Source organism: Rana temporaria, chromosome 12 (assembly GCF_905171775.1).
Source record: "Rana temporaria chromosome 12, aRanTem1.1, whole genome shotgun sequence".
NCBI classification, from domain to species: Eukaryota; Metazoa; Chordata; class Amphibia; order Anura; family Ranidae; genus Rana; species Rana temporaria.
Window position 1 is genome coordinate 134,160,806 of NC_053500.1, and position 26,957 is coordinate 134,187,762.

At 48.3% G+C, this 26,957-nt stretch overlaps 1 protein-coding gene and 1 non-coding gene across 2 annotated transcripts in view; both read left to right on the top strand.

Moving 5' to 3' along the window:
- Nucleotides 1-18,969: 18,969 nt before the first annotated feature.
- Nucleotides 18,970-19,058, top strand: TRNAD-GUC. Its single transcript is given in 2 exon segments — nt 18,970-19,006; nt 19,014-19,058. It is a non-coding gene; the product is annotated as a tRNA-Asp (tRNA).
- Nucleotides 19,059-23,354: 4,296 nt separating this feature from the next.
- Nucleotides 23,355-26,957, top strand: part of DUS1L (dihydrouridine synthase 1 like) — a 28,041-nt gene continuing 24,438 nt past the window's right edge. The window contains exon 1 of the mRNA XM_040330787.1: nt 23,355-23,839. Coding sequence (XP_040186721.1) covers nt 23,603-23,839 — 237 coding nt within the window. The 5' untranslated portion in view covers nt 23,355-23,602. The remainder of the gene's footprint in view (nt 23,840-26,957) is intronic.

The window sequence follows — 26,957 nt, forward strand, 5'->3', positions numbered from 1 at the left end:
GTAGCCGGGACTCACATTACTGAGACGTTAGGGCAACAGGCCTGTTGGTGGTAACCAGGCAGGAATGAATGTTTATGCCCAAGTTCTATTGGCCTTGCCTGCAGCAGTATCTAAATTAAAGTTTTGTAAAATCATATGGAGCTAAGGGATTTTTTAGGTGCATATAGAGACATTCAATATCACAACTTTTGTTACATAAATAAAATTGTAATGTTTTAATTCTTTATCACAAAGAAAAATAGAAAAAATATTCTACACATGCCATGGTCTCTTTTATGTCATAATTTCATAGCGGTGAAGATGATGTTATTTCCAACATGTTTTGCCCAAATAGGCTTCTTCAGGGGATTGCCACTAATAAGAGTTCAAACTGTGTCAAAACTATACAGACCAGCAAAGAGTGATCAATATCAGTACATTTATTAAAATATTCATACCTGTGAAAATAACTAGATGAAGCTTGGGGCTTCTTTAAACCAAAAGGACCAAATTGCCAAGTAATAGGAATCAATACTTTTGTGGGCGATAAGTAACCCCAGATCAGTACCAGAGAGTTGTATGGTGACTGCAGGGGGGATAAATGGACCCATCTGAAGAAGAATCACAGAAGAAAAAAGGGGGTTTGAGAAAAAGGATAAGTCTAAATTCTTAAACAAGTTTGACCCCATTAGATATCATACTTTCAGTATGCACTTCAGAATAAGAAGGCGTCCAACTATTAAGTCATCAATCCTTTATACTACATTTGTACATAGTCCATGTCTATGTCACAAAATGAATTACCCTGTGCTAGCAGAATGTAGGAGAGCCAGACCACAGCTCTCACACAAAGCAAATTTACAGTTGTCCGAAATGCCCACCCCTTCCCAAACACTGCTCCAATCAGGGTATTTTAATTCTTGCTACATCAAGAGGTTAATTTGAGCTTCTCACTATGTGTACCCCCTTAGGTGGTACTGTAGAAAAAATTGGACCTCTGAGCAGGTGCGGTATCTAGAGCTGCAACTAATAATTATTTTTCATAGTTGCACTGTGGTGGAGGCAAAAAAAAGTCCCAGACAACAGGGGGGGAAAGGGGTGCAGCCAGTGCCGGGACAAGGTCATCCAGCGCCCAGGGCAAAGATGTCAAACTGCGCCCCCCTTAGGTTCAGGGTGCCCCCCCCCATCTCTCCAATAAAACGTTGCGCCAGGGGCAGCCGTCCCTCCTGCCCACCTCTTGTCCCGGCCCTGGGTGCAGCTACTAAAATCAATCCCCCTGCAGTGCAGCTGGAAGGAGAAAAGAAAAGTAGAAGCCAGCAGTGCTGCAGGGGATCCATAAAAAAAACAAGTGTCGGCAATAAGGTGGTATAGCTGTCCGCGCCGTCGCGACGACGTGCGCGGCCCTGGAAGTTCAATGCTTCCACGCATGCGTCGAAGTGATTCGACGCATGCGAGGGATGGCGGCCGATCGGACATGTACGGTAAGTCTGTACAGACGACCGAACATGTCCGACGGACAGGCTTCCAGCGGACATGTTTCTTAGCATGCTAAGAAACATTTGTCCGCTCAAACGGTCGGGTGGACAAATGTCCGCTGGAAACCTGTCCGCTCGGCTGTACAGACGACCGAACATGTCTGCTGAAACTGGTCCGCGGACCAGTTTCAGCAGACATGTTCGGTCGTCTGTATGGGGGCCTTAGAGGCTAGATTCAGATAGGTTACGCGGATCTTTAGATCCGCGTAACCGATCTGATTTACGATCCGCCGGCGCAAGTTTTTGAGGCAAGTGCTGTATTCAGAAAGCACTTGCCTCTAAAGTTGCGGCAGCGTATCGTAAATCCCCCGGGGCGTGTAGAATTTAAATCAGGCGCGTCCCCGCGCCGAATGAACTGCGCATGTGCCGTCCGCTAAATTTCCCAGTGTGCATGCTCCAAATGACGTCACTAGGACGTCATTGGTTTCGACGTGAACCTAAATTACGTCCATCGCGACCGACTTACACAAACGACGTAAAAAATTCAAAATTCGACCCGGGAACGACGGCCATATTTAACATAGGATACGCCGCATATAGCAGGGGTAACTTTAAGCCCGGAAAAAGCCGAACGCAAACGGCGTAAAAAAAAGCGCCGGGCGGTCGTTCGTTTCTGAATCGGCGTAACTCCTCATTTGCATATTCGTCGCGTATACAAACGGAAGCGCCACCTAGCGGCCAGCGTGAGATTGCAGCCTAAGATCCGACGGTGTAAGTCACTTACACCTGGCGGATCTTAGGGAGATCTATGCGGAACCTGATTCTATGAATCAGCCGCATAGATCCGACCGACGGAACTCAGAGATACGACGGCGTATCAGGAGATACGCCGTCGTATCTCTATCTCTATCTGAATCTGGCCCACGGTCTTTTTGATCCCAGATCTCATATTTAAGAGGTCCTGTCATGCTTTTTTTCTATTCCAAGTGCAGACATTGCCAAGCCTCATTTTACCTTTTTAGCAGAGGTGGAGGGGTGCCAACAGAGCTCAGATAATTACTCTAGCCAATCAGACAAATTATTTAATTTCTCTTTAAAAAGGGGTAAATGCAAGAAGAAACTAAAGGGTGTCTTTGTGTACTTGTTGTGACCTAATTTATAATTGCACAATTTTCTAGTTTGCACAATAAGTCTTCTTTTATTTTCAGAACTAGGACCTGACAGTATAATGCACCTCGCTAATCGGAGAACACCTGGCGCCATACTGACTATATTGCATAACGGCCATAAGGTCATCTCAAATTCGTACTCGTTACAGATCAACCCCGCACCAGCTGGCAGCTTATCGTGCCAAGAAGAAAGAAGGGAAAAGTTAAGTGTCCAATTATTTCACAGCTCTAGCCAACAAATCTACCCAACCGGTAAATTGAGAATAGTACATTTAATGCATAAAAAAAATGATAACGTTGTCAAATTTAATTTGGTTTGAAGTAAAGTTATGATTTAAGGAAAATGGAAGTTCTGCAAGTGACTGGAATGGCTAAGTTTCAATTAATCACTTCAATACTGGGCACTTACCTCCTTCCTGCCCAAGCCAATTTTCAGCTTTCATTTTGAATGACAATTGCGCGGTCATGCAATGCTGTACCCAAACAAAAATGTTATCATTTTTTTGAGACAAATAGAGCTTTATTTTGGTGGTATTTAATTACCAATGGGTTTTTCATTTTTTTTTTGCTAAACAAATGAAAAAAAAGAAGTAATTTTTCTCCTTCATTGATGTGCACTGATGAGGCTGCACTGATGAGTAGTGTTGCTCACGAATATTCGTATTGCGAATATTCGGCTCGAATATGGCATATTCGAGTATTCGCGATATATTTCGAATTTCGCGGTGAATATTCGCTATTCCGAATATTCAAATGTTTTCAATTTTATTTTTAGAACAGATCACATCCTAGAGATCTCCATCGACGTCTAAAAGCATTGCTGGTATGATTAGAGACCTTGGGCCGAGTAGCTGAAGCGTTCATTTTATCTTGCCGAAAAATCGCAATGCTATTATTCGGCAATAGGAATATCGCGTGATTATTTTCTCCACCCTTCTTTTGCATCAGAGCCAATCAGAGTTATCCTACCACAGTTGTCGAAATTCCGCAATAAATATCGCATTCGCATTTTGCAAAATTTCGATAAAATATCACGAATATTCTGAGCCAATCAGAGGGCTCCTACCGCAGTTGTCGAAATTCCGCAATAAATATCGCATTCGCATTTTGCGAAATTTCGATAAAATATCACGAATATTCTGAGCCAATCAGAGTGCTCCTACCGCAGTTGTCGAAATTTCGCAATTATTTTCGCATTCGCAATAGCGAAATTTCGCAAACATTTCATTTCGATAAAATATCACGAATATTCGAATTTAGCGAATATTTCTCGAATATTCGGCTATATATTCGTGATATATCGCGAAATCGAATATGGCGTATTCTGCTCAACACTACTGATGAGGTGGCACTAATGAGGTGGCTCTAATGGACACTAATAGGCAGCATTGATAGGAGGCACTGATACGCAGCACTGATGAGTAGGCAGTGATGGACACTAACAGGCATTACTGATGGGCACTGATTGGCCGATAACTGGGATTTTTCCATTTACATTGAAATCAGCTGTGATTGGACATAGCTGATCACATGGTAAGGAGCCTTTCGTCATACTCTTTACCGTGATTGGGGATGCGGTGTGTCCAAGGGACACGCTGCATCACTGATTTCCAAGCTGCGACCCCCCCCGGGCTTTTCAGATGAACGTCATATGACATACAGTCAGAAGAGTAAAGCCACTGCCCGGCTGTCAGTCTACTATAGGCCGGATGGGAAGGTGTTCAAGGGATATCATTGAGGGGCTCTACTAAAACTGGAGGGTGCAAAATCTGATGCAGAAACCAATCAGCTTCCAGGTTTTATTGTTAAAGCTTAATTGAACAAGCAGCCAGCATCAGGCAGAAAGCCATTTCTCCTACATACCGTATTTATCGCGGTATAACGCGCTCCCGCGTATACCGCGCACCCCCAAAGTGACCCCCAATCCTGTGGAAAAAAAGTTATTTTTGTACTTACAGTTTTGGTGTCTTGCGCGGCGGCCTCGTCGGGTCCGGCGTCCTTCTGCGGCTTCGGGTGTCCTCTTCGGCGGGTCCGGCGTCGGGTGTCCTTCTGCGGCGGGTCCGGTGTCCTCTTCGGCGGGTCCGGTGTCCTCTTCGGCGGGTCCAGCGTCCTCGCGGCGTCCTCGCCGCTCGTTTCCCGCGCCGAGTTTTGAATACTGCGCCAGCATATACCGAGCGCATTACACTCGGGCAGGCTCGGCAACTGTCGCGCTCACGTCCTGTACGTCCAGGACGTGACCGCAGAAGAAGCCGAGACTGCCCGAGTGTACTGCGCTCTGTATATGCCGGCGCAGTATTCAAAACTCGGCGCGGGAAACGAGCGGCGAGGACGCCGCGAGGACGCTGGACCCGCCGAAGAGGACACCGGACCCGGGTATCGGCGTATATCGCGCACCCACGATTTTGCCCTGATTTTCAGGGCAAAAAAGTGCGCGATATACGCCGATAAATACGGTAACTCTTTTTAGTTCCTTTCCCCCCCCCCCCCCCAAAACTCTTTTACCCAAAGCAAATCCATCTCCTCCCTGAAATAAACTCTACTTCCCCTCTACCTGACCGAATGGGTTCACTGCACCCGCAGGACAGGAAAAAATCTGATATTCAGTCAAAAATGAAGACAGTTGCTCTTAGGGAAGTAATTCTGCAAAAGGCCATCCCTGACAGTTATGATATGATAACTTGCATTAAACTGATTTATGAATATGGTATTTCAAAAGATAAAGGTCATCTTTAAGTATTCGTATGCATATTATTCAGCTCAAGAAAGTGTTTTATGAGGATTAAATGTCCAATACTGACACCATTTTTCTATTAAAATATTAGCACCGAGCTACAGAACAAACAATTTTTTTCTAATAGGTTCTTGCAGCAACAGGTCACCGTGAATGTCATATGATTAATATTTGTTTTACATATCCATGCTAAGCTAGACTAGTCATTATATAAAGTAGCAGTCACAGTCAATAGTAGATTTGATTTAACCACTTAACCCCCGGACCATATTGCTGCCCAAAGACCAGAGTACTTTTTGTGATTCTGGACTGCGTCGCTTTAACTGACAATTGCGCGGTCGTGCGACGTGGCTCCCAAACAAAATTGGCGTCCTTTTTTTCCCCACAAATAGAGCTTTCTTTTGGTGGTATTTGATCACCTCTGCGGTTTTTATTTTTTGCGCTATAAACAAAAATAGAGCGACAATTTTGAAAAAAAAAAAAAAATTTTTTTACTTTTTGCTGTAATAAATATCCCCCAAAAATATATAAAAAAACATTTTTTTTCCTCAGTTTAGGCCGATACGTATTCTTCTACCTATTTTTCGTAAAAAAAATCGCAATAAGCGTTTATTGATTGGTTTGCGCAAAAGTTATAGCGTTTACAAAATAGGGGGTATTTTTATGGCATTTTTTATTAATATATTTTTTTTACTACTAATGGCGGCGATCAGCGATTTTTTTTCGGTACTGCGACATTATGGCGGACACTTCGGACACTTTTGACACATTTTTGGGGCCATTGGCATTTTTATAGCGATCCGTGCTATAAAAATGCATTGGATTACTATAAAAATGCCACTGGCAGGGAAGGGGTTAACACTAGGGGGCGAGGAAGGGGTTAAGTATGTTCCCTCTGTGTGTTCTTACTGTAGGGGGGGGTGGCCTCACTAGGGGAAACACTGATCCTCGGTTCATACATTGTATGAACGGAAGATCAGCATTTCCCCCGCTGACAGGACCGGGAGCTGTGTGTTTACACACACAGCTCCCGTTCCCTGCTCTGTACCGAGCGATCGCATGTGCCCCACACGCACGGGAGTCGGGGGCGAGCGCGCCTCCGGCGGCGCGCACGCGCCCCCTAGTGGCGGCTAAAAGAGAGGACGTATAGCTACGGGCTCTCGCCTAGGAGAGCCGACCTGCCGCCATATAATGACGGTGGCTGGTCGGCTAGTAGTTAAAAGACTTTTCTCCTTCAACTCCAATTTTAACCTATACAGTATACAGGGGAGGGCTGGGCCTGGGGGCAGGGTGGCAATTGCCTCCCAGGCCACCCTGACTTATGGCCGGCAGCCGCTGCCCGATACCATTTTCTTTTTTATTCTGGTCTAGGAAGTTGGGTGGGGGGGGCATGGCAATGGCGACTGACCACTAGCTGTTGCATTCCGGAAGTTGTAGTCCACGCTCAAGCTCCCGGTGGGTGGAAAACAGAGCAGCGCAGAGGAAAACTACAACTCCCGGAGACTGGATTCTTGGAAGCAGGGTGTGCCAGGGAGTCGGGACGCAGGGCTGGGTGCTGGCTGCAACTTGACCCCAGGACCAGGAGCATTACCCCCCCCCCCCCCCAAGAGGCCATGGTGTGCAAGGACCTGCTGAGATCACTGTAGTGAGAGACCCTGACACCCATAGCTGCCCCCCCCCCCCATACACCCCATGTAACCTGCCCCAGTGATCATGCTGCATTGTTGGCTGCACTGGTGAGGCTGCATTGAAAAACCAGATGGGCCATGGATGGTGAGCTGATTCGGCGGTTCAATAGGCCAATTGCCTGAACTTGCCCCCCAGGCTTAAGGCTGCCAGCCCTCCGCTGTGTATGATGGTTCTCTATGTAGTGTGTGATGAATTTATAGGAGAGCTGCCATTGGAGGCTTTGTGACAGATAGAATGGGCGGACTAATAGGAATGGACGGTTATCTGAAAAGCGATTGTGGCGCCCTATAGGAAAGCAGAAGGGGAGGGAGTAGCCGAGTGTGGCGCACTATAGGAAAACAGAAGGGGAGGGAGTAGCCGAGTGTGGCGCCCTATAGGAAAGCAGAAGGGGAGGGAGTAGCCGAGTGTGGTGCCCTATAGGAAAACAGAAGGGGAGGGAGTAGCCGAGTGTGGTGCCCTATAGGAAAGCAGAAGGGGAGGGAGTAGCCGAGTGTGGCGCACTATAGGAAAACAGAAGGGGAGGGAGTAGCCGAGTGTGGTGCCCTATAGGAAAACAGAAGGGGAGGGAGTAGCCGAGTGTGGCGCACTATAGGAAAACAGAAGGGGAGGGAGTAGCCGAGTGTGGCGCACTATAGGAAAACAGAAGGGGAGGGAGTAGCCGAGTGTGGTGCCCTATAGGAAAACAGAAGGGGAGGGAGTAGCCGAGTGTGGCGCACTATAGGAAAACAGAAGGGGAGGGAGTAGCCGAGTGTGGCGCACTATAGGAAAACAGAAGGGGAGGGAGTAGCCGAGTGTGGCGCACTATAGGAAAACAGAAGGGGAGGGAGTAGCCGAGTGTGGCGCACTATAGGAAAACAGAAGGGGAGGGAGTAGCCGAGTGTGGTGCCCTATAGGAAAACAGAAGGGGAGGGAGTAGCCGAGTGTGGTGCCCTATAGGAAAACAGAAGGGGAGGGAGTAGCCGAGTGTGGCGCACTATAGGAAAACAGAAGGGGAGGGAGTAGCCGAGTGTGGTGCCCTATAGGAAAGGAGAAGGGGAGGGAGTAGCCGAGTGTGGTGCCCTATAGGAAAACAGAAGGGGAGGGAGTAGCCGAGTGTGGTGCCCTATAGGAAAACAGAAGGGGAGGGAGTAGCCGAGTGTGGTGCCCTATAGGAAAACAGAAGGGGAGGGAGTAGCCGAGTGTGGCGCACTATAGGAAAACAGAAGGGGAGGGAGTAGCCGAGTGTGGTGCCCTATAGGAAAACAGAAGGGGAGGGAGTAGCCGAGTGTGGCGCACTATAGGAAAACAGAAGGGGAGGGAGTAGCCGAGTGTGGCGCACTATAGGAAAACAGAAGGGGAGGGAGTAGCCGAGTGTGGTGCCCTATAGGAAAACAGAAGGGGAGGGAGTAGCCGAGTGTGGTGCCCTATAGGAAAACAGAAGGGGAGGGAGTAGCCGAGTGTGGCGCACTATAGGAAAACAGAAGGGGAGGGAGTAGCCGAGTGTGGCGCCCTATAGGAAAGGAGAAGGGGAGGGCGTTCTCTTTTATTGGAAGAGCGGGAGTAGCCGAGTGTGGCGCCCTATAGGAAAGCAGAAGGGGAGGGAGTAGCCGAATGTGGCGCCCTATAGGAAAGGAGAAGGGGAGGGCGTTCTCTTTTTTTTGGAAGGGCGGGAGTAGCCGAGTGTGGCGCCCTATAGGAAACTCAGAAAACAGAGGAGGGGAGGATCTGATAGGGAGGGCGGAAATAAAGCCGTGTGAAAGAAAAGGAGGGCATTGACTGATACTGAGGGCGGAAATAAAAACACGGGCGGGCTCCTATAGGGAATGCCTAAGCAGGGAGAGGGAGGGGCGCTGATCATGTTTACCTACAGTAAATTCATATTGTACATGAGAAGTAGCACATCAATCATAGAATAGTATCATCATAGAATCATAGAACAGTGTTTTTTTCTGTGGCGCAGGAGTCACAGTAAATTTGGTCTGCCAGGTCACGTGACCAGCCAGCCACTGTACCATGCTGTGACATCACAGAATCTTGCCTATATAAGGGGCGTGGCCTAGAGACTCTCTCACTCTTACTTGGTATTCGAGGAGAGAAGACGTGAGACGTTGGAGCTCTGCATTGTTTTGCAACTTACAATTTACACGGAAATTAAAATGAGATTATTATTAGTATTATTAGCGATCGGCGTTCTGCTGATTGACACATCGACAGGTCAGATGATTTTCATGAAATATATGAAGTAGAATTTCAATGGGGGGGGTTGCCTTTTTGATGCACTTTTCGACGCGTTTTCCATTCATTTCAACGGGAGATGCATTTTTCATGCGTTTTCCACTCATTTCGATGGGGGAGGTGCCTTTTTGATGCACTTTTCTACGCGTTTTCCATTCATTTCAACGGGAAGTGCATTTTTGATGCGTTTTCCACTCATTTCAATGGGGGAGGTGCCTTTTTGATGCACTTTATGACGCGTTTTCCATTCATTTCAATGGGAGGTGCATTTTTGATGCAATTTCCATTAATTTCAATGGAGGAGGTGCATTTTTGATGCTCTTTATGATGCGTTTTCCATTCATTTAAATGGGGAATTGTGTTTTTAGCGCATTTTTTTTTTTTTACCGCACCAAACATGCACAGAAAATACAGCAATCAGGACTTTGAAAAACGCACCCGCAACTGATCAATGTGTAGAGTTCCATAGGATTTAATGGTCGTGCATTTTTCTTGTGCTTTTTTACTAAAACGAAAGAAAGACGGTTCAGCATGAAAGTAGCCTTAGCCCCCCCCCCCCAACCTGTTCACACCAGTGCGACTTGTCACGCGATATGACAGTTCCAAATCGCATGACAAGTCGCACCTTATTGTAGGCAATGGAACCAATTTTATTCTCTACTGTTACTTGTGATTGCTCTATAGGATTTGATTGAAAAATAACGTTTTTCTCTCTCTTTTTTTTTTTTTGTCCCCAGCTGTGAGAATCACAAAGGTCACCGAGGTGCCGTTCTACATGCCGGTGTTAGTAGGATCGCGGATGCTCATCCCCTGCCGATTCCACCTGGATGACCCATCACAAGGCTATCTCATTCGGATGGAGTGGGGGAAGGCAACCCCAGAGAAGAACTTATACCAGCCCCTTCTTATTCATTATAATCACTCCGTATCTGAACGCTATGACACCAGGGTCAGGGCGTTCAATAGACTTGTGAACGGGGGGAATTGCTCCCTGGTGATAAACCCGGTCAGGCTGGAAGACGCTGGGCAGTATGAACTACACCTCAGCCTTGACGGGATTGGGCAGGAATACGAACCGACTCCAATGATGCAAGTGAACACCTTCCGGAAAAGAGGTAAGTTATGGAAATGTAAGAATTAGAAATACAATAACAATGCCGGGACAAGGTCTCCTAGAGCCCAGGGCCAACGTGCCAAATTGTGCACCCCCCCCCCCCCCCCGCCCAAGATGTACAAGCATTATGTGTCAGCAAACATTTCCTCCCCTCCCCACGAAAATCTGCATGCTTACCCCCTAAACATAACCCCTCCCCACTTCCAATACAAATCTACCCCTCTACTACCCCCCCCCCCCTCCCAGCACAAATTCCCACATCCCCTCCAGCTCAAATCATCTCATTCTGCATACTCCCCCCCCAAGAAAAAAGAATTCCCACTTCCTGGCACAAATCCTCTACCCCTCAAGTGTCCCCTCCGAACACAAACTACCCCCCCCCAACTCCAAGTCCCCCCTTTCCAGCAAAAATGACCCTCCCCAATCCTCCTGCACAAATCCCCCCTCCTATATTTCACTTCCTTTCCCTCTCAGTTCCCCATCTAGCACAAATCCCCCCCCCCCCCCACATTATTATCTTTTTTAGCACAGGCACTATTCCTCCCAATGCTGGGGCACAATCCCTCCCAATGACACCAATGATGGGGCACTATTCCTACCAATGATGGGGCACAATCCCTCCCAATTACACCAATGATGGGGGCACTATTTCTCACAATGACACTAATGATGGGGCACAATTCCTCCCAACAACATCACATAGACACCAATGATGGGGGCACGATTCTTCCCAATGATGGGGCACAATCCCTCTCACTGACACCAATGATGGGGGCACTATTTCTCACAATGCCACTAATGATGGGGCACAATTCCTCCCAACGACACCACATAGACACCAATGATGGGGGCACGATTCCTCCCAATGATGGGGCACAATTCCTCCCAATTACACCAATGATGGGGGGCACTATTTCTCACAATGACACTAATGATGGGGCACAATTCCTCCCAACGACACCACATAGACACCAATGATGTGGGCACGATTTCTCCCAATGATACCAATGATGGGGCACACATCCTCCCAGTGACCCCAACAAAGGGGCACAATTCCTCTCACTGACACCAAAAATAGACATTTCCTACTCCTAATGGCCACAGTCTGCCCCCCCCCCAAGTCTGAAGGATAGTAACCGGACCCATTGTTTAGAAAATTTGGAGACCCCCTGTTCTAGAAGATAAGCGAGGGCAGGGTATTCTGAAGTCCTTCCTAGGGTGACAACGCTAATACCCCATGGGTACTCTATTATTAGTGAGCGTTGTCACACTAGGACAGGAAGTGTGTTACTGGTAGGATATCTAGTCTTTTCACCTTCTAACCAGTCTTCTCTGTGTTCCTTACAGATTTCCCCTATAAGAATGACGACAAAGAAGAAGAAGAAGAAGAAGAACAAAGGACCACCAAGCAGAAGAAAATGCCACTGCTTTACATTAATTTAATTGCAGGAGGATGCGTATTCGTCATTTTCATCCTGGCCACTGTCGTATACATGGTGCGAAGGTAAGTACCGTTAGCACTTTAATTCTTTTCAAGAGTGTCTTCCCAGCCAGAAGTAGTATAATTTGTTGAGCTCTCGGTTTATTCTACAAACAGTGCTTTATGTAATTTCTCTTTGCTCTTTACAGAAAATGGCGCACCCACATAAAAGTGGATGGAGAGACAGGTCCAGGGCAAGAACCAACAGGCTCTTCGATAGTCTCCATGGACGAGGAAGCAGTCTCCGGGAACGAGGAAGCAGTCTCCGGGGACGAGGAAGCAGGCCCCGGGGACGAGGAAGCAGTCTCCGGGGACGAGGAAGCAGTCTCCGAGGACGAGGAAGCAGTCTCCGGGGCCGAGGAAGTAGTCTCCGGAGACGAGGAAGCAGTCTCCGGGGCCGAGGAAGCAGTCTCTGGGGACGAGGAAGCAGTCTCCGGGGCCGAGGAAGCAGTCTCTGGGGACGAGGAAGCAGTCTCCGGGGCAGAGGAAGCAGTCTCCGGGGACGAGGAAGCAGTCTCCGGGGCAGAGGAAGCAGTCTCCGGGGACGAGGAAGCAGTCTCCGGGGACGAGGAAGCAGTCTCCGGGGACGAGGAAGCAGTCTCCGGGGACGAGGAAGCAGTCTCCGGGGACGAGGAAGCAGTCTCCGGGGACGAGGAAGCAGTCTCCGGGGACGAGGAAGCAGGCCCCGAGGACGAGGAAGCAGTCTCCGAGGACGAGGAAGCAGTCTCCGAGGACGAGGAAGCAGTCTCCGGGGACGAGGAAGCAGTCTCCGGGGACGAGGAAGCAGGCCCCGGGGACGAGGAAGCAGTCTGCGGGGACGAGGAAGCAGTCTCCGGGGACGAGGAAGCAGTCTCCGGAAATGTCCGGACTTGTTCACAGGAGAGAGTCACTACTCCTCCTGCAACAGATAGCGATTCCTATGACACCACAGATGATGAGCCATCTGTTCGTATTACCATACCTGAAACAGATGAAAACACCTCATCATTTGGCACTGAGGAAGCATCTCCAGTTCTTAACTTCATAAGGAGGCTTCAAGCCCACTGGCCAAATGCATTGTCCTCTCTAAGCAGTGTTGCAGGAGTTGAGCATGACAACACACCTCCAGGAGAAAATGGCCTCTGGACTATTGAGATGCCTGATTATTATAATATAACTGAGAACTAAGATGTGTAGGTAAAGTTGATCCAGGGTAAATCCGATTGCCTCTCGGGGGATCAGGAAGGAATTTTTTCCCCTGCTGTAGCAAATTGGATCATGCTCTGCTGGGGTTTTTTGCCTTCCTCTGGATCAACTGTGGGTATGGAGTTGGGGGTATGGGAGTGTACTGTGTTTTTTATTTTGTTTGTTTACTTTTTTGTGGTTGGACTGGATGGACTTGTGTCTTTTTTTTAACCTGACTAACTATGTAACTATATCAGGGGGCAAAAATAGTACAATTTAAAAATGTAAAAATTTAGTTTGTTTTTTAAAGTGTTTTTTCATTTTTTTGGTGGTGGTGGGGGGTAGTGAACAGTGTCAGTGGACAAGGACGCAGTCTCTGGGGACAAGTTTGCTGATGCAGGGGGGTCTTCACTGGGGGGGGGGTCTGTACTGATGGAGGAGGGTGGGGGGGGTGTCTGCAGAGGACTGGGTGACAGGGGACTGGGTGACAGGGGACTGGGTGACAGGGGACTGGGTGACAGGGGACTGGGTGACAGAGGGGCTGGGTGACAGAGGGGCTGGGTGACAGAGGGCTGGGTGACAGAGGGCTGGGTGACAGAGGGCTGGGTGACAGAGGGCTGGGTGACAGGGGACTGGGTGACAGAGGACTGGGTGACAGAGGACTGGGTGACAGCAGGCTGGGTGACAGAGGACTGGGTGACAGAGGGGCTGGGTGACAGAGGGCTGGGTGACAGGGGACTGGGTGACAGAGGACTGGGTGACAGGGGACTGGGTGACAGAGGACTGGGTGACAGAGGACTGGGTGACAGCAGGCTGGGTGACAGAGGACTGGGTGACAGCAGGGGACTGGGTGACAGAGGACAAAAGAAAAATAAATAATAAAAAAACAAACAAAAAAAAAACACCCTGTCCCCCCCTGCTCTCATGCAAAGGCAAACGCAAACGTCAGTCTGGTGTCATATGTAAACAGTAATTGGACCATGCATGTGAGGTATCACCATGAAGGTCAGATCAAGGGTAGTAATTTCACCACCACAGTTTAAAAAAAAAGAGCATATATGCCGAAGCATGGGGGCAGCAGGGGCGGAGGAGCGATTTTTGCTCCTAATGCCGCGTACATACGGTCGAAATTCCGATGGAGGCTTGCCCGTGGAAAAATCTGACCGTGTGTACGTGGCATAACTTTTTTTGCGGGAGGATGCCCCCATGCTTCGGCATATATAAATGGTGCATATATGCCCATCATTAGAAGTGGGTGGATGAAGGGAGGTATTCTAATGGTGGGCATACCCACCGATCAATCTCTTTTTCGTTCAGCCAACAGGCTGCATGAAAAAAAAAAGATTACAACATATATCCAACAAGGACCAGCAACGTACTGGTATGTTGCTGGACTTTGAATGGTTATACCAGAATGATGCCTGCGGGTTTAGGTATCATCTTGGTATCATTCTTTTCAGCCAGCGGTCGGGTTTCATGTACAATCAATCCTAGCGGCTATTTAGCCTCTAGACTGCTTTTACAAGCAGTGGGAGGGAATGTCGCCACCCCCCCCGGATATAAACAGTGCCATTGGGAAATTGGGGAAACATTTTATCACACCGATCTTGGTGTGGTCAGATGCTTTGAGGGCAGAGCAGAGATCTAGGGTCTAATAGACCCCAATTTTTTTCAAAAAATAGTACCTGTCACTACCTATTGCTATTATAGGGGATATTTACATTCCCTGAGATAACAATAAAAATGATTAAAAAAAAAAAATGGAAGGAACAGTTTAAAAATAAAATATAAAAGCAAAATAAATAATAAAAAAAAAAGCACCCCTGTCCCCCCCCCCCCTCTCTCACACAAAGGCAAACGCAAGTGTCGGTCTGGCGTCATATGTAAACAGTAATTGCACCATGCATGTGAGGTATCACTGCAAAGGTCAGACCAAGGGCAGTAATTTCACCACCACAGTTAAAAAAAAAACAGCATATATGCCGAAGCATGGGGGCAGCAGGGGTGGAGGAGCGATTTTTGCTCCTAATGCCGCGAACATATGGTCGAGATTCCGACGGAGGCTTGCCCGTGGAAAAGTCTGACCGTGTGTACGCGGCATAATTTTTTTGCGGGAGGATGCCCCCATGCTTCGGCATATATATATTTTAGGCACAGGTTGCGTTAAATTTTTTTTTTTTTTTTACTGTTTTTTTTTTTGTATTTGCTTTGCAGGTATGGTACGATAAGGTCTTACTGTTATTCTGTAATGTTACTTTGTTTTAATGTTAACCATCATTTGCTTAGCAGGTACGCCATTCAGTTGCAGTGCGGATTTATTTATCTTGACAGCAACAGCGTTTGCTCCCACGATACATAAAGCCGTGACTCCAACACTGTAGGAGGTGATTTCACCACCACAGTTTAAAAAAAAAGAGCATATATGCCGAAGCATGGGAGCAGCAGGGGCGGAGGAGCGATTTGTGCTCCTAATGCCGCGTACATACGGTCGAAATTCCGACGAAGGCTTGCCCGTGGAAAAGTCAGACCGTGTGTACGTGGCATAACTTTTTTTGCGGGGATGATGCCCCCATGCTTCGGCATATATAAATGGTGCATGTATGCCCATCATTAGAAGTGGGTGGATGAAGGGAGGTATTCTAATGGTGGGCATACCCACCCATCAATCTCTTTTTTGTTCAGCCAACAGGCTGCATGAAAAAAAAAAGATTACAATATATGTCCAACAAGGACCAGCAACGTACTGGTATGTTGCTGAACTTTGAATGGTTATACCAGAATGATGCCTGCGGGTTTAGGTATCATCTTGGTATCATTCTTTTCAGCCTGCGGTCGGCTTTCATGTAAAAGCAATCCTAGAGGCTAATTAGCCTCTAGACTGCTTTTACAAGCAGTGGGAGGGAATGTCCCCCCCCCCCCCCCGGATATAAACAGCGCCATTGGGAAATTGGGAAAACATTTTATCACACCGATCTTGATGTGGTCAGATGCTTTGAGGGCAGAGGAGAGATCTAGGGTCTAATAGACCCCAATTTTTTCAAAAAAAGAGTACCTGTCACTACCTATTGCTATTATAGGGGATATTTACATTCCCTGAGATAACAATAAAAATGATAAAAAAATAAATAAAATGGAAGGAACAGTTTAAAAAAAAGCAAAATAAATAATAATAAAAAAAAAACACCCCTGTCCCCCCCCTGCTCTCATGCAAAGGCAAACACAAGCGTCAGTCTGGTGTCATATGTAAACAGTAATTGCACCATGCAAGTGAGGTATCACCGCGAAGGTCAGATCAAGGGCAGTAATTTCACCACCACAGTTAAAAAAAAAGAGCATATATGCCGAAGCATGGGGGCAGCAGGGGCGGAGGGGCGATTTTTGCTCCTAATGCCGCGTACATACGGTTGAAATTCCGATGGAGGCTTGCCCGTGGAAAAGTCTGACCGTGTGTACGCGGCATAATTTTTTTGCGGGAGGATGCCCCCATGCTTCGGAATTTATAAATGGTGCATGTATGCCCATCAAAAAATTCAGAATAAGAAGCCAAGATATTCCTATATGAAAACCATCTTGGCTCACCCAAATTCCAATTGTTCTATACTCATTGGGCATCCTACTATGTAGGAAAGTTCAATTTGGCCCGAACCAAGTGATCTAAATCCTAAAATATGGCACTCTGACAGCCATACATTTCAATGGGAAATTCCGAATAAGAAGCCAAGCTATTCCTATATTAAAACTATCTTGGCTCACTCAAATGCCACTTGTTTTATTCTCATTGGGCATCCTTCTATTAAAGTTCAATTTGGCCTGAACCAAGTGATATAAATCATAAAATATGGCACCAAACACGGCACCATGACAGCCATGCATTTCAATGGGAAATTCCAAATAAGATGCCAAGCTATTCCAAATTGAAAACCATCTTGGCTCACCCAAATTCCACTTGTTATTTTTGTTTTGTTTTTTTACAAGTTTTTTATTTAGTCAAAGGGCATGGTACAAGGACATACAGGGAAAAAAAAAACATTTGTGTTGCATTATACAGTGGTATACATGAAGTGAAGTTTTGAAAATCCAAAATGGCAATATGTACATTGGCTATCTGAAGCCGGTCCCAATTGTTTTAACTCTGCCATGGCCGGTCCCATGCCCGTGCTGTGAAAAGAGGATTGAGTGCTGGGCCAAGCAAGCCAGCCCTGTAAAAAAACATTTGCTACTGCAAGCATAAAATAAGAATAGGGCCTATCCAGCCTTGTAGCAACATCAGCCTGCTGAACGTGTTGGCTGAGCTACCAAAGCTTTAAGCTGCAAAATAGTGGCTCAAGCATAAAAGAAGAGGGCCTATTAGAGTTAACTCCGCCGTGGCCGGTCCCAAGTCCGTGCTGAGAAAGGAGGAGGGTCATCTTTAAGGCAGTTTACTGTGCAAAGGGCTAAAAAGAGATTGTAGTCAGTCCACTGTACAGCTCTTCTCTGCTGTCCCGTCTGTGTGCTGTCTCGACTGTAAAGTGTGGGAAGCAACACATGCAACCTGTTGGCAGGGCCGTTTGAAGGAATTTGGGGACCCCAAGCAAAATGGGGGCCCTCAAGCATCTCCCCGCAGGCAAAGCCTACTTTAACGCTACACACATTTTTTACACCCATGTTCTTCCCCCCAGTCCTTATGTTTTTCTATTCTCACCTCCCCTTTTTCCCTGTAGGCTGCCGCTGTAGCGTGGCCAAGCTCCTCTTCCTCCTGTCAGTCCGTGGTTCTATCATTATGGGTCCGCAGTCCCCTATCAGATATTCCCCGGGCTGGGCTGGGTACCGCGCGGTACAGGAGATTCAGTTTCCTGTGTTCCCGGCTGGACTGAAAGGAAGTGAGCACTCAGTGTGCACTTCCTGTCAGTCCGGCCGGGAACAGGAAACTGAATCTTCTGTACCATGCGTGGTACCTGGCTGGACTGACAGGAAGGAAGAGGAGCTTGGCCATGCTACAGCCTGGGAAGGGGAAGTTGGGGGCCCCAGGCCAGCTCGGGGCCCCAAGCAATTGTTTGTTTTGCCTGTCCTGTATCGACGGGCCTGCCTGTTGGTACAATCTCTTACAGGTTACACAAACTCCTATAGGTTGCATGGCCCTCCATGCAACCTGATTGTACAATCTCCTACAGGCTGTATGGCCCTCCATCCCACCTTATTGTACAATTAACTACAGGTTGCATGGCCCTCCAAGCAACCTGATTGTACAAATCTCCTACAGGTTACACAAACTCCTATAGGTTGCATGGCCCTCCATGCAACCTGATTGTACAATCTCCTACAGGTTGTATGGCCCTCCATACAGCCTGATTGTCCAATTTCCTACAGGTTGCATGGACCTTAACAATTACTTTAACGCCTAAAGAGCATTAACCAAAAAAAAAGTGTTTGGGCTTTTTCATAAATTGTGCATTTAGAGCTTCCTCTTTGGGCCCAAGACTGCAATGCAGGATTTACTCTTCAGACGCATGGGTGCTCAACCGGTGGCCTTCTAGCTGTTGCGGAACTACAAGTCCCATGAAGCTTACCAGTTACAAGCATGACTCCCAAAGGCAGAGGCATGATGGGACTTGTAGTTCCACAACAGCTGGAGGGCCACAGGTGGAGCACCCATGTTCCAGAGCAACAACCCACCCAAAATAAAAACACACAAAAAGGCAACTGAATGGCCATTCCCTACATTTTTTTATTGTTCAATGGGTGAGGATTTCATGTTAGAGGCGGCCTTAACTACAGCAGGATGAATTTGTAACTGAGAAGCTGCATTTTAACAACCTATGGATAGGGAAAGGGAAGATTGTGCAGTGGTTTGATTTTTTTGTTTTGTTTCATAGGATGCAGTGAGGTGCTGAGGCTATAAAGCTAGGCCATGCTAATGTCTTATTAACCCAATGCTAAATTAAATGATGTAATGACGTCATCAGGGGTGTGAATTTGATGAGGTGGCCGAGTGGTTAAGGCGGTGGACTGTCCACGGGCGATCCATTGTGCTCTGCACGCATGGGTTCAAATCCCATCCTCATCTAAGCACATTTCTCAGGGAATTGCTTCACTGCCCTTTGGCGGCCATCAATTTTTTTTAGGCCTGAAGATTAGTTGAAACCCCCAAACATTATATTTTCGGAAATCGGACACCCCAGAGCAGTGATAGAGAACCTTGGCACCACAGATGTTTTGGAACTACATTTCCCATGATGCTCATGCACTCTGCAGTGTAGTTGAGCATCATGGGAAATGTAGTTCCAAAACATCTGGGTGCCAAGGTTTGCCATCACTGCCCTAGAGAATAAAATAGCGATAGTTCCAATTTTTGTGACAATATTAGTTGCAATGATTTAAAAAAAAATGTCAGTAAAAAATACACTAATGTTAATTTTAAGGCACACAAAGGAGATGATTTACTAAAACTGGAGAGTGCAAAATCTGGTGTCACCATGTCACCATGTCACCATCCACTGCCACCATACAATATCACCATCCACTGCACCACTGTCACCATACAATGTCATCCATCCACTGCGCCACTGTCACCATCCACTGCCTCACTGTTATCATACACTGCCCCACTGTCACCATCCACTGCGCCACTGTCACCATACAATGTCACCATCCACTGCCCTACTGTCACCATCCACTGCCCCACTGTCACCATCCACTGCGCCACTGTCACCATCCAATGTCACCATCCACTGCCCACTGTCACCATCCACTGCCCACTGTCACCATCCACTGCCCACTGTCACCATCCAATGTCACCATCCACTGCCCCACTGTCACCATCCACTGCGCCACTGTCACCATCCAATGTCACCATCCACTGCCCTACTGTCACCATCCACTGCCCACTGTCACCATACAATGTCACCATCCACTGCCCCACTGTCACCATACAATGTCACCATCCACTGCGCCACTGTCACCATCCAATGTCACCATCCACTGCCCTACTGTCACCATCCAATGTCACCATCCACTGCCCACTGTCACCATACAATGTCACCATCCACTGCCCTACGGTCACCATCCACTGCCCCACTGCCACCATACAATGTCACCATCCACTGCCACCATACAATGTCACCATCCACTGCGCCACTGTCACCATCCAATGTCACCATCCACTGCCCTACTGTCACCATCCACTGCCCACTGTCACCATACAATGTCACCATCCACTGCACCACTGTCACCATACAATGTCACCATCCACTGCCCCACTGTCACCATCCACTGCCTCACTGTTATCATACACTGCCCCACTGTCACCATCCACTGCGCCACTGTCACCATACAATGTCACCATCCACTGCCCTACTGTCACCATCCACTGCCCCACTGTCACCATCCACTGCGCCACTGTCACCATCCAATGTCACCATCCACTGCCCTGCTGTCACCATCCACTGCCCACTGTCACCATACAATGTCACCATCCACTGCACCATCCACTGCCCCACTGTCACCATACAATGTCATCCATCCACTGCGCCACTGTCACCATCCACTGCCTCACTGTTATCATACACTGCCCCACTGTCACCATCCAATGCGCCACTGTCACCATACAATGTCACCATCCACTGCCCTACTGTCACCATCCACTGCCCCACTGTCACCATCCACTGCGCCACTGTCACCATCCAATGTCACCATCCACTGCCCTACTGTGACCATCCACTGCCCACTGTCACCATACAATGTCACCATCCACTGCCCCACTGTCACCATACAATGTCACCATCCACTGCCCTACGGTCACCATACAATGTCACCATCCACTGCCACCATACAATGTCACCATCCTCTGCCCCACTGTCACCATCCACTGCACCACTGTCACCATCCAATGTCACCATCCACTGCCCTACTGTCACCATCCACTGCCCACTGTCACCATACAATGTCACCATCCACTGCCACCATACAATGTCACCATCCACTGCCCCACTGTCACCATCCACTGCACCACTGTCACCATCCAATGTCACCATCCACTGCCCTACTGTCACCATCCACTGCCCACTGTCACCATACAATGTCACCATCCACTGCCCTACGGTCACCATCCACTGCCCCACTGTCACCATACAATGTCACCATTGAGCATGCGCGGGTTTCCATGGAAGCAGGTAAGTATACAGACGCTCGGGTTTCATGACGAGAAAATAGAGAGCAGGTTCTCCATTTTTCTCATCGAGATTCCAGGCAGTTTTCTCGACGAGAAACCATACAAGACAGGTATTGCAGCGGTCTCATGGAGCTCAGGGATGTTTTATCAAGTCTTCCCAACGAGACTGCTTCTGAGGCTGGAAAGTGTAGACAAACAGTTCCGGGCCATATGTGTTCCACCAATCAGATACCAGTGCAAACAGCGACTTATAGCAGGACTGCAATATTGCGGCAGACGAATCGGACACCTAACTGACACTTATGGGGAACCAGTGACACTAATACAATGATTGGTGCTAAAAAATATGCACTGTCACTGTACTGGTTGTGAAGGGGTAACATCAGGGGGCGATCCAAGGGTTAAATGTGTCCCTAGGGGGTGCTTGCCAACGGTGTGTGTGTGTGTGGGGGGGGGGGGTGCTTGGACTGTAAGAAGACAGAGATCTGTCTTCCCTACTAACAGAATGGCGATCTGCATTGTTTACCGTTCTGCCTGTCTCCCGAATGATTGGTGGGTCCTGGTGGATGCTGATTGGCTCCTGCTGTGTCCCATGGCATTGAGTGGCTCAATGGTGGCACGCTCGCGCCCCATACCCAGAAGTGTTAGATTATGAACTAGGTACTGCTGCAGTATATGTATGTGGGGCGTAGGGTGACCACATTTCCAAACTACCATTCAGGGACACCCCCCCTTCCCAAAAATCAGCTTGTGCTGTAACGAATCACAGCACAGTGATTGGACACAAGAGGCGGGATTTATGATTTTTCCAATCACAAGCAGGGGGCGGGGATTGTGCTCCTCCAGGCATTCCCGGCCAGGACAAGTATTGTCAGTGAGTAAAGCAGTGATGTGGCAGCACTTTTTGGGGGCATCAGATTGGCCCTGGGGGGCGGCTGTGTCAGTTTCATTCCGGGACACTGAAATGAAGGTACCCGGGACAGACCTGCAAAATGCGGGACTGTCCCGGGCAATCCGGGGACACGTGGCCACCCTAGTCGGGCGGTCGCTAAGCGGTTGAAGTATATCTAAAACTTGTTTTAGTTTTGGACAGAGTGGAGAGGGATTAGAACCCCTGTCAGCTTTTATTGCTGCCTGTGTCCCCGCTAGGGAGATTTATCCTCTCTACTTCTCCTGTTTACCATTATCATTGAAAGCAAAAGAAAGTCCCACATTTTGGGTTGTCCCCAAAAAAGTAATATAGGGGAAACCTTCCAATGGGGACACATGACCTGGGGGGGGGGGGGGGGCCCCCAAGGAATTCCCTTTGTTCCTTAGTTTGCAGGGATTTCCTCTCACTTCCTGTTTTGGTTATTAGACAGGAAGTGATTGGAAATCTCCGCAATGGGACACAGATGGCAACGTTAAACCTTACAGGGGTTATAACTAGGGTTGCCACCTCATCCCTTCAAACACGAACACATATTAATTAGACAGGTTCTGTGGCTGATTAAGGTGGTAATTAAACTCACTTGGTGCCTTATCTGCATTTAATTAGCTGTGCAATTCAAAGTTGTTTGGGTTTTAGAGCCCATTCACACCTCCGCGACAAAACGCCCGATGCCGGACGTTCGTGCCGCTGGAGGGGAGAATTCCCATTGCTGTCTATGGAGATGGTTCACATCTCATAGCCGCCTTACGCCTGTCGCCTGAAAAAAAGTCCCGGACCCTTTTTTTCAGGCGGCATTGGCGTTCGGCCATACAAAGCAATGGGAAGGCTTTGTAAAAAAAAAAAAAAAGTTGAAAAATTGGCGGCAAAATACGCAGCGTACGCGGCATATCTTGTCGCGGAGGTGTGAATGCAGCCTAAAGGGATAAAGTGGCAACCCTAGTTATAACCCTCCCTTACTCTTTCCAACATTTAAAAAAAAAGTGTTGCGTACAGTTTTACTTGAATGTAATGCATTCAGAAATAAAATTAAATATTTATTATTGAGGTGTATACTTCAGACCATTAAAGGGACAGAGGGATTTGGTTCTACAACCAGGAAAGTCCCTCCAAACCAGCGGCATCACTAAAGTGAGAACACAAAACGCCATTGCCTCAGGCCGGAACTGAATATCTCGCTCATGTTGCCGGGGGGACATCTTTGAGTATGCACCGCCGGTGATGGACCGACCCGGAAGTGGGGGACTTTGGGAGCCGGAAGTGCCTCTGTCGTGGGACATCACTAAAGTGAGAAGACAAAACGCTATTGCCTCAGGCCGGAACTGAATATCGCGCTCATGTTGCCGGGGGGACATCTTTGAGTATGCACCGCCGGTGATGGACCGACCCGGAAGTGGGGACTCTGGGAGCCGGAAGTGCCTCTGTCGTGGGACTGCACGGTGCCGCGCTAGCTGGTTTCGGCCGGGCATGAAGGAGTGGGAGACGAGCCGGGCCGCCGCTTTCCCCCGTCACCATGGCCAAGCGGCAGGGCCAGGACTTCTGGCGGGAGAGCCTGCAGGGGGCGCGCTACGTGCTGGCCCCAATGGTGGACCAGAGTGAGCTGGCCTGGAGGATGCTGAGCCGCAGACACGGGGCCCAGCTCTGCTACACCCCCATGTTACACGCCCAGGTCTTCGTCCGGGACCCCAATTATCGCAAGGAGAACCTGTACAGCGAGCTGAGCCCCGAGGACCGGCCCCTTATCGTCCAGGTGAGAGAGAGGAGCCCCTAGGGGGCGTGCCGTACCGCGTGGGCGGTATACCCACCCCTTGTGTGTGCTATGTGTGTATATAGAGAGTATTGGGGGGTCTTGTATATTTATGGGGCGGAGGGCCCCGTATATTCTATTGGGGAAGGCATTACCTGTATCTACTTGATTATAATAGGGGAGGGATTCCCTGTGTATGTATACAGTAGTCGGGGGAGGGGGATCCCTGTGTATATGTGTGTGTGTGTATATATATATATATATATATGTATATGTGGGGTTCCCTGCAGTGGCGGCTGTTGCTCAAAACTTTGGGGGGGGGGACGCAAACAAAGTAAAAAATTCAGGGAAAAAAACATGTCAATTGCAGTCTCACTGTGCCCATCAAACGCACCCACTGTGCCCCCCTGTCTGCCCCGCCCTTACCTTGTCTCGGGTGGGCAGCGGGTGACGGCGGCTAATGGTGTCCTCCATTTCTTCTTCGATATCTTCTTTTCTTCCCCCTCCGCCCGTCCTCTCCTATGATTGGACGCCTGATAGGCATCCAATCACATCGCTGGTCCTTTCAGCCAATCGGGTGATAGGTAACACAGACTCGGTACACCTTAGGTAACACAGACTCGGTACACCCGATTGGCTGAGAGGCGGGGTCAGTGTTGGCAAAGCGAATTTCTTTTGCTAACACACAGCTGAGTGAACGCATAGCGTTGCGCCCGCTATTCACATTTTTTTGTGCTTCCAGAAAACACCCCAACCGTGTAAATAACTCAACACCGCCATTAGTGTCTAAACCATGGGCAAAAAAAGTGAGTACACCCCTAAGTGAAAATGTCCAAACTGGGCCCAAAGTGTCAATATTTTGCGTGGTCGCCATTATTTTCCAGCACTGCCTTCACCTTCTTGGGCATGGAGGTCACCAGAGCTTCACAGGTTCCCACTGGAGTCCTCTGCCCCTCCTCCATGATGACATCACAGAGCTGGTGGATGTTGGAGACCTTGCGCTCCTCCACCTTCCATTTGAGGATGTCCCACAGATGCTCAATAGGGTTTAGGTCTGGAGACATGCTTGGCCAGTCCATCACCTTTACCCTCAGCTTCTTCTCACCTGGTTGCCGCCACACACGCTTGTCACCACCTGAACCAAATACGTTTATCTTGGTCTCATCAGACCACAGGACATGGTTCCAGTAATGTCCTTAGTCTGCTTGTCTTCTGGAAACTGTTTGAGGGTTTTCTTGTGCATCATCTTTAGAAGAGGCTTCCTTCTGGGACGACAGCCATGCAGACCAATTTGATGCAGTGTGCGGCGTATGGTCTGAGCACTGACAGGCTGACCACCCCACCCCTTCAACCTTTGCAGCAATGCTGGCAGCACTCATACGTCTATTTCCCAAAGACAACCTCTGGATATGACGCTGAGCACGTGCACACGGCTTCTTTGGTGGACCATGGCGAGGCCTGTTCTGAGGGGAACCCGTTCTGTTATACCGCTGTATGGTCTTGGCTCCCGGGCTGCAGCTCAGTTTCAGGGTCTTGGCAATCTTCTTATAGCCTTGGCCACTGATGGAGAACCTTGGCACCCCAGATGTTTTGGAACTACATTTCCCATGATGCTCATGCACTCTGCAGTGTAGTGGAGCATCATGGGAAATGTAGTTCCAAAACATCTGGGGTGTCAAGGTTCGCCATTACAGGCCTAGGCCATCTTTCTGTAGACTAATAATTATTTCTGTCAGATCCTCAGAGAGTTCTTTGCCATGAGGTGCCATGTTGAACCTCCAGTGACCATTATGAGAGAGTGAGGCCTTGTACACACGGACAGACATGTCCGATGAAAATGGTCCGCGGACACCATCAGACGTATACAACACCGATGTTCTCTGACGCGGAAGTTCAATGCTTCCACGCATGCGTCGAATCAATTCGACGCATGCGCAGGATTTCGGGCCGCTGGTTATACGTCATAACCAGCGGACATATCCGATGAGTCGTACTAACCATCGGACATGTCCGACGGACAGCTTTCCAGCGGACAAGTATCTTAGCATGCTAAGAAACTTTTGTCCGCTGGAAACCAGTCCGCTCGGCCGGAAAAATGTCCGCTAGGCCCTACACACGGTCGGACATGTCCGCGGACCAGTTTCAGCGGACATCTTCGGTCGTGTGTACAAGGCCTGAGAGCGATATTATCAAATTTAACACACCTGCTCCCCATTCACACCCGAGACCTTGTAACACTAACGAGTCACATGATATTGGGGAGGGAAAATGGCTAATTGGGCCCAATTTGGACATTTTCACTTAGGTGTTGCCAGCGGTTTAGACATTACCGTATAAGCCGTTTTTTTTTTATTTTTATTTTTGTGCTGAAAATGCCACCCTCGGCTTACACTCGAGTCACCTTTATGTGCCTGATCTCCTGGACTTTGGGGACCTGGTGCCGGCCGTAGGTCCCCTGGACCCCAAACTTAGCATATATATAGCCCCACTCTTCCTCTACAAGTTTGCAAAGTTTTTTTTGTCCGGGGAGCACCGATTTTTAAAAGTCGTGCACCCCTTCCATAGACTCCCATGTTAAACGGTAATTTCTCCGGTAACTTTGGGGACCCGGTACCAGCCGACCGTAGGTCCCTTGGACCCCAAACTTGGCACACATGTAGCCCCAGTTCTCCTCTACAAGTTTGCTGTCTGGGGGACCTATGGCCAGGGAGAACCGATTTTTTTTTTTTCAAAGCCGGGCACTTTTTTCATAGACTCCCATGTAAAATGTAAGTCTAGTCATGGCACAGTGAGGCATGCAGATGGACACCCTAGGCCAGTAATGGAGAACCTTGGCACCCCAGATGTTTTGGAACTACATTTCCCATGATGCTCATGCATTCTGCAGTATAGTTGAGCATCATGGGAAATGTAGTTCCAAAACATCTGGGGTGCCAAGGTTCGCCATTACTGCCCTAGGCTTATACTCAAGTCAATACGTTTTCCCAGTTGTTTTTTTTTGTGGTAAAATTAGTTAGTTTAATTATTGGCTTATATTCGGGTATATATGGTAATGGCTGTGTGTTGAGTTATTTTGAGGGGACAGCAAATGTACACTGTTATACAAGCTGTGCACTCACTA